Source organism: Oncorhynchus clarkii, chromosome 29 (assembly GCF_045791955.1).
Source record: "Oncorhynchus clarkii lewisi isolate Uvic-CL-2024 chromosome 29, UVic_Ocla_1.0, whole genome shotgun sequence".
Taxonomy (NCBI): Eukaryota; Metazoa; Chordata; class Actinopteri; order Salmoniformes; family Salmonidae; genus Oncorhynchus; species Oncorhynchus clarkii.
Genome location: NC_092175.1, coordinates 14,328,345 through 14,345,532, shown reverse-complemented (window position 1 = coordinate 14,345,532; position 17,188 = coordinate 14,328,345). Strand labels below are relative to the sequence as shown.

The following is a 17,188-nucleotide window of genomic DNA, read 5'->3' as shown; positions in this document are numbered from 1 at the left end:
GCGCCCCTAGAGATCAAAGAGGTTAAAGAAGAAGTTACAGGTCTGTGAGAGACAGAAATCTTGCTTGTTTGTAGGTGACCAAATACTTATTTTCCACTATAATTTGCAAATAAATTCTTTAAAAATCCTACAATGTGATTTTCTGGATTTTTTTCCTAATTTTGTCTGTCGTAGTTGAAGTGTACCTATGATGAAAATTACAGGCCTCATCTTTTTAAGTGGGAGAACTTGCACAATTGGTGGCTGACTAAATACTTTTTTTGCCCCACTGTATTTCAAAAAAATACATTCCCCTTTCCGCCTTTTCAGCGGAATATTGTCGAGTGCCATAAGAAGTTGTTCTTTAAAAGTGCTTTCCTCACCATCTTAAATAAGCAAGCCCCATTTAAAAAAATGTAGAACCAGGAACAGATATACAGTGGGGAGAACAAGTATTTGATACACTGCCGATTTTGCAGGTTTTCCTACTGACAAAGCATGTAGAGGTTTATAATGTAATTGCATGTGATTTTCTGGATTTTTGTTTTAGATTCTGTCTCTCAAAGTTGATGTATACCTATGATAATAATTACAGACCTCTACATGCTTTGTAAGTAGGAAACACTGCCGATTTTGCAGGTTATCAAATACCTTTTCTCCCCATTGTATGTATGTGTGTGTGTGTGTGTGTGTGTGTGTGTGTGTGTGTGTGTGTGTGTGTGTGTGTGTGTGTGTGTGTGTGTGTGTACTCCAGACCTGACTGCCCTTGACCAGCACAAAAACATTACGTGGCGTACTGCATTAGCATTGAACAACCCCCGCGATATACAACCTTTCAGGGAAGATAGGAACCAATATACACAGGCAATTAGGAAAGCAAAGGCTAGCTTTTTCCAACAGAAATTTGCATCCTGTAGCACAAATTCCCAAAAGTTCTGGGACACTGTAAAGTCCATGGAGAATAAGAGCACCTCCCAGCTGCCCACTGCACTGAAGCTAGGAAACACTGTCACCACCGATAAATCCACAATAATTGAGTATTTCAATAAGCATTTTTCTACAGCTGGCCATCCTTTTTACCTGGTCACCCCTACCCTGGTTACCAGCCCTGCACCCCCCTCAGCAACTTGCCCAAGCCTCCCCATTTCTCCTTCACCCAAATCCATATTGCCGATGTTCTAAAAGAGCTGCAAAATCTGGACCCCTACATATCAGCCAAGCTAGACAATCTGGACCCTCTCTTTCTAAAATTTTCCGCCGCAATTGTTGCAACCCCTTTTACTAGCCTGTTCAACCTCTTTCATATTGTCTGAGATCTTTATAGATTGGAAAGCTGTGTGGTCATCCCCCTCTTCAAAGGAGGAGACACTCTAGACTCAAACTGCTACCGACCTATATCTATCATACCCTGCCTTTCTAAGGTCTTTGAAAGTTAACAAACAGATCACTGACCATTTCGAACCCCACCGTAACTTCTCTGCTATGCAATCTGGTTTCCAAGCTTCTCATGGGTGCACCTCAGCCATGCTCAAGGTCCTAAGCGATATCATAACCATCATTGATAAGAGACAATACTGTGAAGCTGTATTCATCAACCTGGCCGAGGCTTTCGACTCTGTCAATCACCACATTCTTATCGGCAGACTCAACAGCCTTTGATTCTCAAATGACTGCCTCGCCTGGTTCACCAACTACTACTCAGAGTTCAGTGTGTCAGATCAGAGGGCCTGTTGTCCGGACCTCTGGCAGTCTATGGGGGTGCCACAGGGTTAAATTCTCGGGCAGACTCTTTTCTCTTTATATATATCAACGATGTCGCTCTTACTGCTGGTGATTCTCTGATCCACCTCTACGCAGATTACACCATTCTGTATACTTATGGCCCTTCTTTGGACACTGTGTTAATTAACCTCCAGATGAGCCATACAACTCTCCTTCTGTGGCCTCCAACTGCTCTTAAATGCAAGTAAAACTAAATGCATGCTCTTCAACCGATCGCTACCTGCCCGCCCGTCCAGCATCACTACTCTGGACGGTTCTGACTTAAAATATGTGGACAACTACAAATATCTAGGTGTCTGGTTAGACTGTAAACTCTCCTTCCAGGCTCCCATTAAGCTTCTCCAAATAAAAAATTACATCTAGAATCTTCTTCCCATTTCGCAACAAAGCATCCTTCACTCATCCTGCCCAACATACCCTCTTAAAACGGACTATCCTACCGATACTTGACTTTGGCGATGTAATTTACAAAATAGTCTCCAACACTCTACTCAGACTGCATCCAATTTGCTATCACAGTACCATCTGTTTAGTAACCAAAGCCCCATATACTACCCACCACTGCTAGCTGTATGCTCTCGTTGGCTGGCCCTCGCTTCATTTTTGTCGCCCATCTCACTGGCTCCAGGTCCTCTATAAGTCTTTGCTAGGTAAAGCCTCACCTTATCTCAGCTCACTGGTCACCATAGCAGCACCCACCCTTAGCACGTGCTCCAGCAGGTATATTTCACTGGTCATCCCCAAAGCCAATTCCTCCTTTGGCCGCCTTTCCTTTCTGTTCTTTGCTGCCAAAGCTGGAGACTCATATCTTCCTCTCTAACTTTAAGCTCCAGCTGTCAGCAGCTCACAGATCACTGCACCTGTAAATAGCCCATCTGTAAATAGCCCATCCAACTACCTCACCCCCATACTGTTATTTATTCTTTTGCTCCTTTGCACCCCAGTATCTCTACTTGCACATTCATGTTCTGCACATCTATCACTCCAGTGTTTAATTGCTAAATTGTAATTATTTTTCCACAATAGCCTATTTATTTTCTTTACCGCTCTAATCTTACCTCATTGGAAACACACTGTATATAGATTTTTTTCTATTGTGTTATTGACTGTATGTTTGTTTATTCCATGTGTAACTCTGTGTTGTTTGTGTCACACTGCTTTGCTTTATCTTGGCCAGGTCGCAGTTGTAAATGAGAACTTGTTCTCAACTAGCCTACCTGGTTAAATAAAGATGAAATAGAAATAAATACAAAATTGGCTTGAAGTTGGGTCCAATGTCCAGCGGTTCTACTGTTAAGACTGTTTCTGGTAGATGTTTTCTAAGACTCCTTTTCCGTCTGTTTGACCGGAAATCAAAGACTGCTTATTCTACATTTGTTTAGATGGAAAATGGTGGAAAAATGTATGTATGCCTTAATTTCTCAACAATATAAACTCTTAGCTTTCCTGTGACACCCAAATTAACTACACATGTTGGTGCTCATGAGTCCTTGGAAATGGAAATGACCTCATTCAATCCACCCACTGTCATATAGGCAAACATTTCCCTTCTGGCCATATAGGCTACCTCATCTACAGAGTTGTTAACTGAGCTGGCAGCCTCCTCAAGCAGTTCACCAACTTCTAGTCACACGTCTTGATCATTGAAAGGAGCTGTGTCTTTCTGCTCTTTGCTGTGGCAACAGAATACTGTTGGTACTGTCCACTGAGTGTGAATGGGGGAGGAGAATCTTGAGGGATGTTGGGTGATGCGTTTCTCCAACAGCGCACTCAGGCGCTGACGGAAAGCAATGGCAGGTCAAGGGTCGTACAGATGCCAATCCTTAAGCATGTGTCAAAATCCCACTTTGGTTTTGGAGTTTTGACTTAAATGCTTCTAGGAATACTGACCATGTATAGCAGAAACATCGATTTAAAAAATATATAGATATTTTTAAATTGTTTTTGCTACAGGAAGTCAACAAATGAACAATGTTGACTTCCTGTAGCAGCAGTTGACCACTGTTTTGTATCTTTTAAATATGAAACCCCTTGTAAATAACAAGTTTACTCATCCATTTGATTGTCATCATTACTATACACTTCCATTACCCATTGACTTTACAATACTTTGTATAGATGTAAGTAACTACCTTCTAGGTGTCACCTTAACACAACTGCTGTATGACATTGTTTTTATGACGCGCAGATGGTTAGCGTTACCCTGACTGCTTTCCTTTCTAGATTTGTAGCCGTTTTCCTCTTTTAGGCTGATATTCAGACCCAACGGTAGTTTTTGAGGGTCATCCTGAGCTTGGAAATATTTCACCCTAGACCATAGGTTAGGGTTACTTTGAACCAACTCCCTATAGTAAATTGGGTCATTCAGGCTGTCCTTCAATAACAGATTTGTCTGATATTACTGACCAAGACAGACAGGCAGACTTTTGAGTTGTCAGCCTGGAGGGGGACTGTTTACCAGTGATTTTTTTTTTGCGTGTCCCTAAGCTGCTTACAGAAGTCATTACAGTGCTGAGACTGAGTTATAATCGGTCTTTCTTTCTAAATTACACAGCACCCTGTTACATCACTGTCATTAATCTCTGTTGATTTCCCCTGAACACCTACCCCCACAAATAGGCCCAAATCCTGCTGATACTCTTCTCGGTAGGCTGGGACTGAAAATGACTGGGTTGTGTTTATTATGCACCAAACGGAAGAAATCAGACTGAAACGGAGGGACAACCTGGACTTACCCAATAAGCAACAATCCTTTTTATTTTGTGCTTTGCTTTGGTTTTAATGCATTGTTTTTAGTGTGGGCTTTAAAATATTGTTGGACTTGTTTTGTCAGAATTGTACCCAAAGGGCGACGAGTAATGACATGACGGCAATTCACTGTAACCACACCGTTTTGAAGCCCCTACCTGAAGTAGAGTAGTACATGTTTGACAGATTGGTTGGCTGATCCTTGATTGGGTTACGACTCTTCTCTTGGGTCTTCTTAGTTAGTGCAACCTGCAAACCACACACTCTAGATAATGTATTGGATAATATGTAATATGTCTTCATAAATAAGTAAATGTATTCTTCATAGACATGATATACTCAGAGGGGGAATTATTTAAAGGGATTTGCATATGGAACTCCTGGCTATCGTCAGTCCTGTTTTTATTATTATGGAAGTAGGAGTTCATCCAGTCAAGTCAGACGATGAATGATACACCTCCCAAATGAGTTCTGTTTGTTATGACTCAATTTGTTTTTATTGAACTTAGCTGTACTCTGGAGCAGCACTTCTCGAAAATGTCTGGCCCCAGCCCAATCATGACCTCATTTGATTTGACTATGGCTGTTTTTAAAGTCCATCTGTGTTAAGTCTTATCTGCCTTTTTATCACAACGAGTCTGGTTAATGATCAATAGTACCTTTTTAATAAGGGATGTTTGAATACTCTCACAGTGGTGGGATGGCACCCAAATATGTGAGTTATATATATTTTTTCTTCCCCACAACAAATGGTCTAATACCTCGTGTTTTTTACAACGTTGCTGCAGAAGTTAACAGTAAGAATGAACTTTCAGAAAATTAACAAAGCACTTCATAGGCCCACATCACAATATACAGAAATCGACGGAAATGTTTTTTAGTGGTCTTTTCATTGTATCGCGGGACTTTTTCAAAACTTTTCCACCTAGTCAGACTAAACGCATTGAAAGCAGCGAAGGACCAATGTCAACCAAGCCACAGTAAATACACCATTCGTTCAATTCAAAACCCACTATTCCTGCCTGCAGCTGAGGAAGTAGTCTTGTTTAGTATGGCATAGTGGTGTTGAGTACGTTCAAAAGTACTCAATGGCATAGTGGTGTTGAGCTTTCAAAAGTGAAAACAGCCATATAACATTGTCAACAGCCTAAGTGCGCACATTTTGATATCTTACTTTTCATTTACCTTCCTCCGTTGCTCTCTACTTTCTCCGTTTGGCGCCCTGGTCAAAAATGGTGTGTGCCCTAGCAAAGTCGACACCACTGCGAAATTTTAAGTATGGCTTAATCTGCCAGAACAGGTTGGCACAGGTGGAATGATCCTGTCTATCTCTCTGTCTAGGCAGTCTGGCATGATCATGTAATCAAAACAGTGCTAGAAATACAGCTCTGCTGTTTTCAACCAAGATCTCAGCGATCACTGCCTCATTGCCTGCATCCGTAATGGGTCTGCGGTCAAACAACCACCCCTCATCACTGTCAAAAGCTCCCTAAAACACTTCAGCGAGCAGGCCTTTCTAATCGACCTGGCCCGGGTATCTTGGAAGGATATTGAGCTCATTCCGTCAGTAGAGGATGCCTGGTTATTCTTTAAAAGTGGCTACCCCTACCCCGGTCAACAGCCCTGCTGAAAAATATAGATTTTTCTACTGTATTATTGATTGTATGTTTGTTTATTCCATGTGTAACTTTGTGTTGTATGTGTCGCACTGCTTTGCTTTATCTTGGCCAGTTCGCAGTTGCAAATGAGAACTTGTTCTCAACTAACCTACCTGGTTAAATAAAGGTGAAATAAAAAAATAAAAATAAACAGTGCTGTGAAGCAAGCGTTGCTAAGAGCTGCTGGTAAACGCAGTAAAGTTTGAATGAATGCTTACGAGCCTGCTGCCACCTACCACTGCTCAGTCAGACTGCTCTATCAATTTTCAAATCATAGACTTTATTATAGTATGATAAACACAGAAATACGAGCCTTTGGTCATTATGGTCAAACTTATTTAGAAAACAGAATGTTTATTCTTCCAGTGAAATACAGAACAGTATTGTTATCTAACGGGTGACAACCCTAAGTCTAAATATTGCTGTTACATTGCACATCCTTCAATATTATGTCATAATTATGTACAATTCTTGCAAATTAGTTGCCAAACTGTTGCATATAACCTGACTCTGCGTGCAATGAACGCAAGAGAAGTGAGGCAGTTTCCCTAGTTAATTTTGCCTGCTGACATGAATTTATTTTAACTAAATATGCAGGTTTAAACATATATACTTCTGTGTATTGATTTTAAGAAAGGCATTGATGTTTATGGTTAGGTACATTCGTGCGACGATTGTGCTTTTTTCACAAATGCGCTTTTGTTAAATCATCCCCCGTTTGGCGAAGTAGGCTATGATTCGATGATAAATTAACAGGCACCGCATTGATTATATGCAACATCAGACAAGCTAGTTAACCTAGTAATATCATCAACCATGTGTATGTAGTTAACTAGTGATTATGTGAAGATTGATATTTTTTATGAGATAAGTTTAATGCTAGCTAGCAACTTACCTTGGCTCCTTGCTGCACTCGCGTAACAGGTGGTCAGCCTGCCTCGCAGTTTCCTCATGGAATGCAATGTAATCAGCATCCAAAAAAGCCTAAATCTATTAAGAAAACTTGAAATTGGCCCTAAATAATCAGCCATGCCTATTTCATTGGTCAACCTCTAGTTCTGAGATGCTGTTATGCATACCACTGTTGTACTGGGGTGTTATTTGTCTGTTTGTGGCAACGCCTGTTAGTTTGCATGAATCTTGCCATTGACCTTTGACCTCTCTCATCAACGTGCTGTATTTGTCCACATGACTGCCGCTGACTGGATGTTTTTTGTTTGTCGCACCATTCTCAGGAGGGCAGCTGTTTCTGAGATACTGGATCTGGCTCACCTGGCACCGACGATCAAACACTTCTCAAAGTCGCTTAGGTCCCTAATTTTTCCCAATTTAACATTCAATCAAACAGTAATTGAATGCCTCGATGTCTGTCTGCCTGCTTTATATAGCAAGCCATGGCCACGTGACTCACTGTCTATAGGAGTGTTCCATTTTCGTGAACGGGGTGGTGTACCTAATAAACTATCCGGTGAGTGTTTGTTGTAGTTTACACCCTATTTGCATAATCTGATCATAATTTGTGTTGTCTCAATCGATGAAGGGCACAACACAAGAAGGGAAGGGGATGCCTAATCAGTTGCTCAACTGAAGGCATTCAACCGAAATGTGTCTTCTGCATTTAACTCATCCCCCTCAATCTGAGTTATGTGGGGGGGCTGCCTTAATTGACATCCACGTCTTCGACTCCCTTTGGGAGCAGTTGTTGTTGGGGTTTAACTGCCTTGCTCAAGGGCAGAACAGCAGATTTTTCCACCTTGCTGGTTCTGGGATTTGAACCAGTGACCTTTCGCTTTCTGGTCCAACACTATTAATTGCTAGGCTGCTACCTGCTACCTCTATCTCCGGAATGTTTTGGCCAAGACGACACTTTCTGATGGGCAAAGGGTTGGGTTAAATGCGGAAGACACATTTCAGTTGAATACATTGTTTCCCTTTTCCAAACATGTATGGAAGGTTTTGTTCAAATCAAAAGGGGTGTAGTCAAAGTGATTGAGATCATATGAAACAACTCCAGAGTTTGACTATGCACAAGACACTAGTTGTTGTGCAGCAATGCTGTGGTGGTTGTGGGATGTTTATTGTACCATGTGCTTGGCAGAGACAGAAAAGTCTCAGTTATGAGTTTTATTAAGGGAATGTTTATTTTAATACCTCATGACAGAGTTGTCTCTAGGGCAGCGTTTACACAGGCAGCCCAATTCTGATCTTTTTCCCCTAATTGGTATTTTGACCAATCACATTAGATCTTTTCACATCAGATTTTCTTCAGAGCTGATCTGATTGGTCAAAAGACCAATTCGTGATAAAAATATCAGAATTGAGCTGCCTGTGTTAACGCAGCCCATGTCTTGCCTAATGCTGATTGATGACTACATGGATGCTGTAAGAAATGTTGCTTGAGGAGGAAAGATTGTTTAATCCTACTCAAATTGATCCCGCAGGAATCCCAAGTGGACTCTTAGCCCCTACACCCTAAGGTCTTAGGCTAGCCAGGTCATTTTGGGTTTCTACGATGTGTTATAAGATAGTAAGGTTTACTAAAGTCCAAAATGTCACGAAAACATGCTGTTTTCAAAAAGTGAAATAACACAAAGGTCAACAAAGAACAGGATTGACGTAAGTATTGATCCTTGTACACTGTGAAAAGTAATGAGTTCTGGGGAAACCCTTTGCCTAGAACAATTTGAGTAACCCAACCTCAAGTATTTCTATGTTCAATACTTAAAGAAATATAGTGATCATTTTAAGTTGTACATACTGTTTTGTGTTGATGATTTATTCTGAACTTTAACGGTACTTGAACATAAATATTTGTTGTAGGTATGTAAATGTTGGATCCCTTCTACTTAGATTATTAACCTTCATTACTAATTTGATTGCTGATTATAAATTTTCAGCACAGTGCTCTTTCCTCTAGCAGTAACTGGAGGTAGATCAGTAAGGATTACAGGATGCTGAATTAGCCTCTAATTAAGAGTGACTTCAAACACAACAAACTGCTTAATAATATTTTAGGAATATACTTTTCTTTCATCAAACATGCATACAACGTGTAAAAGTATCAAAGCAAATCCAACAGAGCCATGTGATATTCATAACTTCAAAAAATATATAATTATACTGTATATCAACACAACACAGATAAATCAAGTGTTTTTTTTACTCAAATATCATCCTTTATTATTTTAAGTAAAGACGTAATACAGAATCAAGTAAGAACAACTTTATTAAATGTTAGATTGACTTTAAAATATTAAACACTCATGACTTGGGAAAAACTCAGATTAGCAGAACACAAATAGTTATTTACTCAACCTTATATTTGTTAACAGTACCCAAAAAACATTAAGTGAGAATAAATATTATTGGCATGAATTAGTACCACTTTTATAATTTGAGTTCTACTGACTGTTTTTGAGTAGTCACTACTCAATTTCTTTGCAAGTTAGGCAGTTACTTTTCACAGTGTACGTTCCCTGGAACACCCACGTGGGCTTTCAGATATTCTAGTTCAGACAGATGAAGATGTCTGGGTGTGGTGGAGAGGGCCAATAAATACACATACTGTGTCAGATACTGTATCTTTGTAGCTATTTGGGTTAAACAACAAATAATTAGCCAAAACCTGATTTTTAAAGTGATTATTTGTCTGCTATTATTGTTTCTGTTGTCAACTATGGCCATCAAGTGTGGATATTAGAATAGTTCCTGTCTGGATCTGGTTCTAGGTCTCTTTTCATCCACTGAGTTCAACTTAGTTTAGTACACGAATATGGTCTCATCACTCCTTCATGCTTGTATACGATCATGAATCATCCTTCACAAAAAGAGAGGGTGTTTCCATCCAGACGGAACAAACACACACACACACACACACACACACACACAAAGCGCTTCTGTGTGTTTTTTGGGAGGACCTCTTCCTCTCCATATTGTTCTGTACAGAGGTCTTTGGTACTCAACAGCCCAGTCTTTCAAATGCAATGTGGATTGAGATACAGATTGTTATGATGATGTAATAACCTCCTTTTCTACTACAATGCAGATGAGACACTTTGCCGGTCTCCGTTTATGTGGACCACCCTTGCATCATTGCCTCTCTTGTACTCATATTAAATATGAAACACACTGAGAATCTCTCTGCCGATAGACTGCTGTTGTATAATCGATTGATTGCGGTTGTATTTTTATATTGAGATTATTACATTATTTTAAAATGTGAGAATGTGAACTTACCTGACTAAATAAACTGGATGCATGTATGTGGCCGACACAGGTACACTTAAAAAAGCAAGGGGAAACAAGCCATGAATAGTGGTACCATTGATCTCATCATTTGAATCGCACCATCGCTGTTTTTATATTGAGAAAGCGACCAATAAAACTGGTTCCTTTTTTGTAGTGGAAGGATTTAGCTATTTAGGATTTAGCTATTTAGGATTTAGCTATTTAGGATTTAGCTATTTAGGATTTAGCTATTTAGGATTTAGCTAGCGCAACACCCTTCAATTGAAGCAGTGGGAAACAAATGAAAGTGGCCACCTCTCACAAACTGTTCATGGACCTTTTTAAAGACCAAATTGAGAGAATTTCTGATTTTTCAAGTTAGGCCTATTCCAGTACTTCAATTGCTGAGGTCCAAGTTAAAGTAGACTACTTCAAGCCCCGTGTATTGTTTTGCAATTGCATACATTTTTGGGGATGTATGTTCCCATTACTGTTTTCACCACCTAACATAAGGAGACACAATGTTAATTAGTTACACTGAATTTCTCCATACAGAAAACTGTCTGACAGCAGGATTCATACAGGGTTCAAATTAAATGTCTAATTTAACTGATTAATGCTTAATATGATATAATGACAACTTACACTGCCATAAATACAAGGACATAACTGCAAGGGCAGAAATGTTATGTTTTATGTCACATGATTTTGGACAGATCTGTCAAGACACCAACTATGAGAAAGTGTTAAACAGGTTGTAAATCAACTTGTGAATTTTGGATATAGTTACGTTCCCTCTTACAGTGCATTTGGAAAGTATTCAGACCCCTTCCCTTTTCCCACATTTCGTTACGTTAGTTTTATTCTAAAATGGATTTTTTTAAATCCTCATCAAGCTACACACAATACCTCAATGACAAAGCGTGAACAGGTATTTCGATTTTTTTGTGTGCAAATTTAGTAAAATAAAAAGCAGATATTCAGACTCTTTTCTATTCTTCTTTCTATGCTCAGGTACATCCTGTTTCCTTTGATCATCCTCGATGTTTCTACAACTTGATTGGAGTCCACCTGTGGTAAATTCAATTGATTGGACATGATTTGGAAAGGCACACACCTATCTATATAAGGTCCCACAGTTGACAAGGCATGTCAGAGCAAAAACCAAGCCATGAGGTCGAAGGAATTGTCCATAGAACTCCGAGACAGGATTGTGTCGAGGCACAGATCTGGGGAAGGGTACAAAACATTTCTGCTGCATTGAAGTTCCCCAAGAACACAGTGGCCTCCATCGTTCATAAATAGGAGTTTGGAACCACCAAGACCCTTCCTAGAGCTGGCTGCCCGGCCAATCTGAGCAATCTGGGGAGAAGGCCGTTGACCAGGGAGGTGATCAAGAACCCGATGGTCACTCTGACAGAGTTCCTCTGTGGAGATGGGAGAACATTCCAGAAGGACAACCATCTCTGCAGCACTCCACCAATCAGGCCTTTTATGGTAGAGTGGCCAGATGGAACCCACTCTTCAGTAAAAAGGCACATGACCGCTCGCTTGGAGTTTGCTAAAAGGCACCTAAAGGACTCTGACCATGAAACCAATAGTGAGCCCTTTGACCTGAATGCCCAGCGTCACGTCTGGAGGGAACCTGGCACCATCCCTACGATGAAGCATGGTGGTGGCAGCATCATGCTGTGAGGATATTTTTCAGCGGCAGGGACTGGGAGACTATTCAGGATCGAGGGAAAGATGAACAGACAAAGTACAGATAGATCCTTGATGAAAACCTGCTCAGGATCTCAGACTGGGGTGAAGGTTCACCTTCCAACAGGACAGCGACCCTAAGCACACAGCCAAGACAACACAGGAGTCTCTAAAATGTCCTTGAGTGGCCCAGTCAGATCCCGGACTTTGTAAATGTAATATTCTGTAAAAAAAAAAAAAAAAACTTTTAATACATTTGCAACAAAAAAACTGTTTTGCTTTGTCATTATGGAGTATTGTGTAGATGTAGATGTGGGGGTGGGGGGGACTATCTTAATCCATTTTAGAACAATGCTGTAACGTAACAATGTGGAAAAATTTAAGGGGTCTTAATACTTTCCGAATATACTGTATATCATAATACAATGACATATGAAGAAATTAAATTGGATTATTATCAATGACTTATCAACAGCTGTAACAAGTTGTTCAGCATTGGAAATCCTCACTGGCACTCAACACTAAATACCTTCTCCAAGCTAGCTAACCACTGTAGCTATTATTGATATCACATTTACTCATCAATAGGTTTTAGAAGGATGATGCAACATTTTCCTAAGTGTGCAATGCAACACATATTACAGTGTTTGTGTTCACAAGGATTTGATCATGCACAGTTTTTTTTACAGTGCAGCAACTGTACTCACATTGTACTCTCACTGGGCGGCTATTTGTGATGTTAGTCATCTACCATCGTTGTGTTGTGGGATTGTATGCTTGCATGATAATTCAGCACCTTAGCTGTACTGTATGGTCTACTGTTTGCTGCTCGCACAAGTGATCTCTAATCAGGCTTGAGTGATACAGAACCAAGTAAAAAATGTTCACCAACGTCCACCTTCAGCCCCACCACCGTTCACCTAACCCCCGTAGCTTCCAAACTACCAAGTTCCTGTGACAATTTCTTCAATATGAATTGGCCATAACCCACCAGTGTGGTTCTTGATCCACAATTTGGGAGCCATTGACCTAACTTAACCACCATCTGTCCTCCTCTCCTGCAGTTGGATAACATCCTGTACCCTGCGTCCATGCCCTTCCGGAAGTCCCCCAACACGGATGTCATCCATGGCGTGGGCCTCGCCCTCAAATTCAAGAGACCGCTCTGTGAGGACGGCAAGAACCTCCGTAGGGGGAGCCTAGGGAGCGCTCTCACAGGTAACAACCACAGGGCCGGGCCCTGCAGGTTCATATACAGTGTACACACACAAGCATATGCAGAAACACAATAATATATATATGCATGCACGCACACTAGTACCTTTTTGATACTAGAACATGATCGGTTTGGTATAATAATTTTTCTTACTTCCAGTACTAATGTTGAATGTGTCTCAGGTTGTCTACTGATTTAAGAGGTGGCGCAGCGGTCTAAGGCACTGCATCTCAGTGCTAGAGGCATCACTACAGACCCTGCTTCAATCCCGGGCTGTATCACAACCGGCCGTGATCAGGAGTCCCATAGGACGGCGCACAATTGGCCCAGCGTCGTCCGGGTTAGGGGAGGGTTTGGCCAGGGTAGGCGGACATTGTAAAATAATAATTTGTTCTTCACTGACTTGCCTAGTTAAATAAAGGTAAAATAAATAAAACATGTATGTCTGCCTATCAGTGTAGCTGATGTCCCCTTATAGTTTGAGAGCATCTCGCCTGCTCCATTTACTTATTCCCAGCTCTAGCCTAGCCCGAGGAACCACTGCTCTCACTGGGAGTCAGGGCTGCATCGCCACTCATGCTGCACAGAAGTTAACACACTTGAATAATGCAACATGAAATGTTGAATGTGTTAATTACTGTTCGCAAAACCATGTCCATTACAGGCAAGAACACTTTACAATGAAGATACCGGTAGCTTCCAACTTCGTAGGCTAACTTTCCTTGCTAGCGTACAGCTGAAGCTAACATCAATTCCCTACCCTAGTACCTTGTTTGTGATCATATGCAAACCTTAATGCAAAAATGTTGCTGATTTCAAAGCTGTTTGTCACAAAATGTCATTCATTCACTTTGTCTCCCAGCCTCCGGTCTCTCTCAATCATTTGCATATGTGCTTTAGTGTCGAACTGACTGTTAGTGAATGACGTCATGGATCTTAAAGAGACAGTGCACACTTTTATAAAAGGAAAGATTGCTGCTTCTATGCAAATGTTGTTGATCAGTACGATAAAATGAGTCCCAAATGGTAGGGAAACAGATTGCTTTTCATCTGGTGCCCCATGAAATAACTCAATGTATGCACACAGTCCTATTGAATATGCATTCGCCTCTATTGTGAATAGGCCTAGGCTACATTTTGATTTACCCAGTTTAATAATGTGGTGAGGGGTGACCTGGAGCTGTGCTCTGACCGGGGCACTAATTAGGGATTTACTCTCCTGGCTGGTGTGTGATGAGTGCTGATGAGGAAGCCATCTCCGGATCATCGTTTTCCTTCCTGTCTCTGTGTGTCATCCTGTTTTACCGTCCGACCCTCCAGGCCTTACAGCAAGGCACCGGATGCCACGGGGAGGAGGCGTGTCGTAGAACACCGGAGTCATGTTCAGGAGGGCACACTGTAGGATAAAAGGGGAAACAACTATCTTTGTTCTCATTGGACAAGTTCAGATTGTGCCTCTTGAGTTTCAAAAAGATGTGAATCGACTTTTCCCTACTAAACAGGATGCAGGTAGAAAAGCAGAGGATGTTTTCTTTTACTGAGGCGTGTCCTATTTCTAAGTGACGAGGTAGATAACTGTTGCAGAGGGAAAAGGCATCGATGGAGAAGGGAAAATATTTCCACCTGAAATAATTGGTGACTGTAAGACACACACACACACACACACAGTGATGTTCCCTAGGTTTAATAACAGAGAAATACCCCCCCCCCCCCTAACCCTACCTGAAGTTAAGTGCTTTTGTGCTGGGAGGTCACCATACATGGAGTTGGATGAGAATCCTCTTCAACATCACATTTCCGTCAGCCTCTTTGAAATGCATGAGGAAAGGCCCATTCGCAAGGCAGGACGTTTTGGTAATGCAAGGCTCATGCATGTGTAATGTCCCTGTGCATTATGCATGTGTAATAGCCTCTTTCCATGAGTCAGGCAGGCTCTCATACATGTGAGAAGAAATCGGGAGATGGTGGAGATGGGAGATATGTTTTTTTCCAGAGATTGGAAAGGCTAAATGGTTGGTTAATGTGTAAAGGATGATGCCTGAAGTATAGGGCAACCACGTCACGCGCACACACACATGCATGCACGCAGACATACAGGCATACAGAACATTTTACATCTCACCATGTTTTTACTTTGTTGGTCTTGACTTGTGTTGAATTGCTTCTCCGTGATGTGTTGGTGCTTGTTTTTGACGTTTCATTTGAACTCGTCTGTTGCTCTCATTTTCCATTGCCACTTCAGGTGCCCATTTAGTTTAGAGTTGTCCTGACAGTGCTGTTGAGTGCAGCCAATTTCAGCAGTGCCAGCGTGGCCGACAGAACCGAATGTTTGCTTCCTCAGCCACATATTGCAAATCCCACATCCCACAGGCGCTTCTGTAAGTTGTTGAATTCTAACTTGTCAAAGCATGTGCATCATGTTTGCCTGGCATATCAAATGTGATCAGACTCCGCGTCTCACCCGTCTCATTTTGCATCCTATGCAATGGGACAATCAGGCTTTATAGCTAGTTAGCTGTCTGAGTTGGCGCGATTTGTCAGTGTTCATGTTGGGCTAAGTCTTCCTAATGCTGTGGACCAGAGCAGATCAGGTGAAGTGTTTACCCAGAAAGTCTTAATGCGGTCAGTGTGAAAGAAGACAATGTTCTCTATCACTGTCTGGGTCTAATGGTCAGAGCTGGCAGAACTCTGCTTACTCAGGCTATACGTTGGGCGACATGGAACTTTGTTGACCATATTTTGATTTGACTTTCGCAGCCACCCATATAGGCTACATTTTGCAGCCGTTCATGTACATTTTGCAGCCACCCATATACAGTGCCTTCAGAAAGTATTCATACCCCTTGACTTATTCCACATTTTGTTGTTGCAGCCTGAATTCAAAATGTATTTGTATTCTCACCCATCTACACCCAAAACATGTTTTTAGAAATGTTAGCAATTTTCTTTTAAATGAAATAAATAAAATATGTGTAAGTATTCAAATCCATGAGTCAATACATGTTAGAATCACCTTTTGGCAGCAGACAGCTGTGCGTCTTTCTGGGTAAGTGTTTAAGAGCGTTGCACACCTGGATTGTACAATATTTGCCCATTATTCTTCAAGTTCTGTCAAATTAGTTGATCATTGCTAGACAACTATTTTCAAGTCTTGCCATAGATTTTAAGCAGATTTAAGTCAAAACTGTAACTCGGCCACTCTACAACATTCACCATCGTCTTGGTAAGCAACTCCAAGTGTAGATTAGGCCTTGTGTTTTAGGTTAATGTCCTGCTGAAAGGTGAATTAATCTCCCAGTGTCTAGTGGAAAGCAGACTGAACCAGGTTTACCTCTAGGATTTGGCCTGTGCGTTTCTTTTTTTATCCTGAAAAACTCACCAGTCCTTAACGATTACAAGCATACCCATAACATGAAGCACCACCATGCTTGAACATATGGAGAGTAGTACTCAGTAACATGTTTGGGGCAACTCTAATGAAACACTTTGTGTTCAGGACAAAAAGTGAATTGCTTTGCCACATTTTTACTTTTTTACTTTAGTGCCTTGTTGCAAACAGGGTGCATGTTTTTGGAATATTTTTATTCTGTACAGGCTTCCTTATTTTCAGACTGTCAATTCCGTTGTTGTTGATCCATCTTCAGAGTCACCATTGACCTCATGGTGAAATCCCTGAGCGGTGTCCTTCCTCTCCGGCAACTCTGTTAGAAAGTACGCCTATATCTTTGTAGTGACTAGGTGTATTGATACACCATCCAAAGTGTAATTACACTGAACAAAAAATATAAATGCAACATGCAACAATTTCAGTGATTTTACTGAGTTACAGTTCATAAAAGGATATCAGTCAATTTAAATGAATTCATTAGGCCCAAAT

General features: G+C 41.0%; 1 protein-coding gene across 2 annotated transcripts in view; it reads left to right on the top strand.

Annotated features, from left to right (window-relative positions):
• The window catches only part of LOC139388803 (microtubule-associated serine/threonine-protein kinase 3-like), a 149,142-nt gene that overhangs the window by 17,866 nt on the left and 114,088 nt on the right, over positions 1 to 17,188 (top strand). For both annotated transcript variants that reach the window (XM_071135734.1, XM_071135732.1), the window contains exon 2: positions 13,160 to 13,313. In XM_071135734.1, the coding sequence (XP_070991835.1) occupies positions 13,160 to 13,313 (154 nt within the window). The remainder of the gene's footprint in view (positions 1 to 13,159; positions 13,314 to 17,188) is intronic.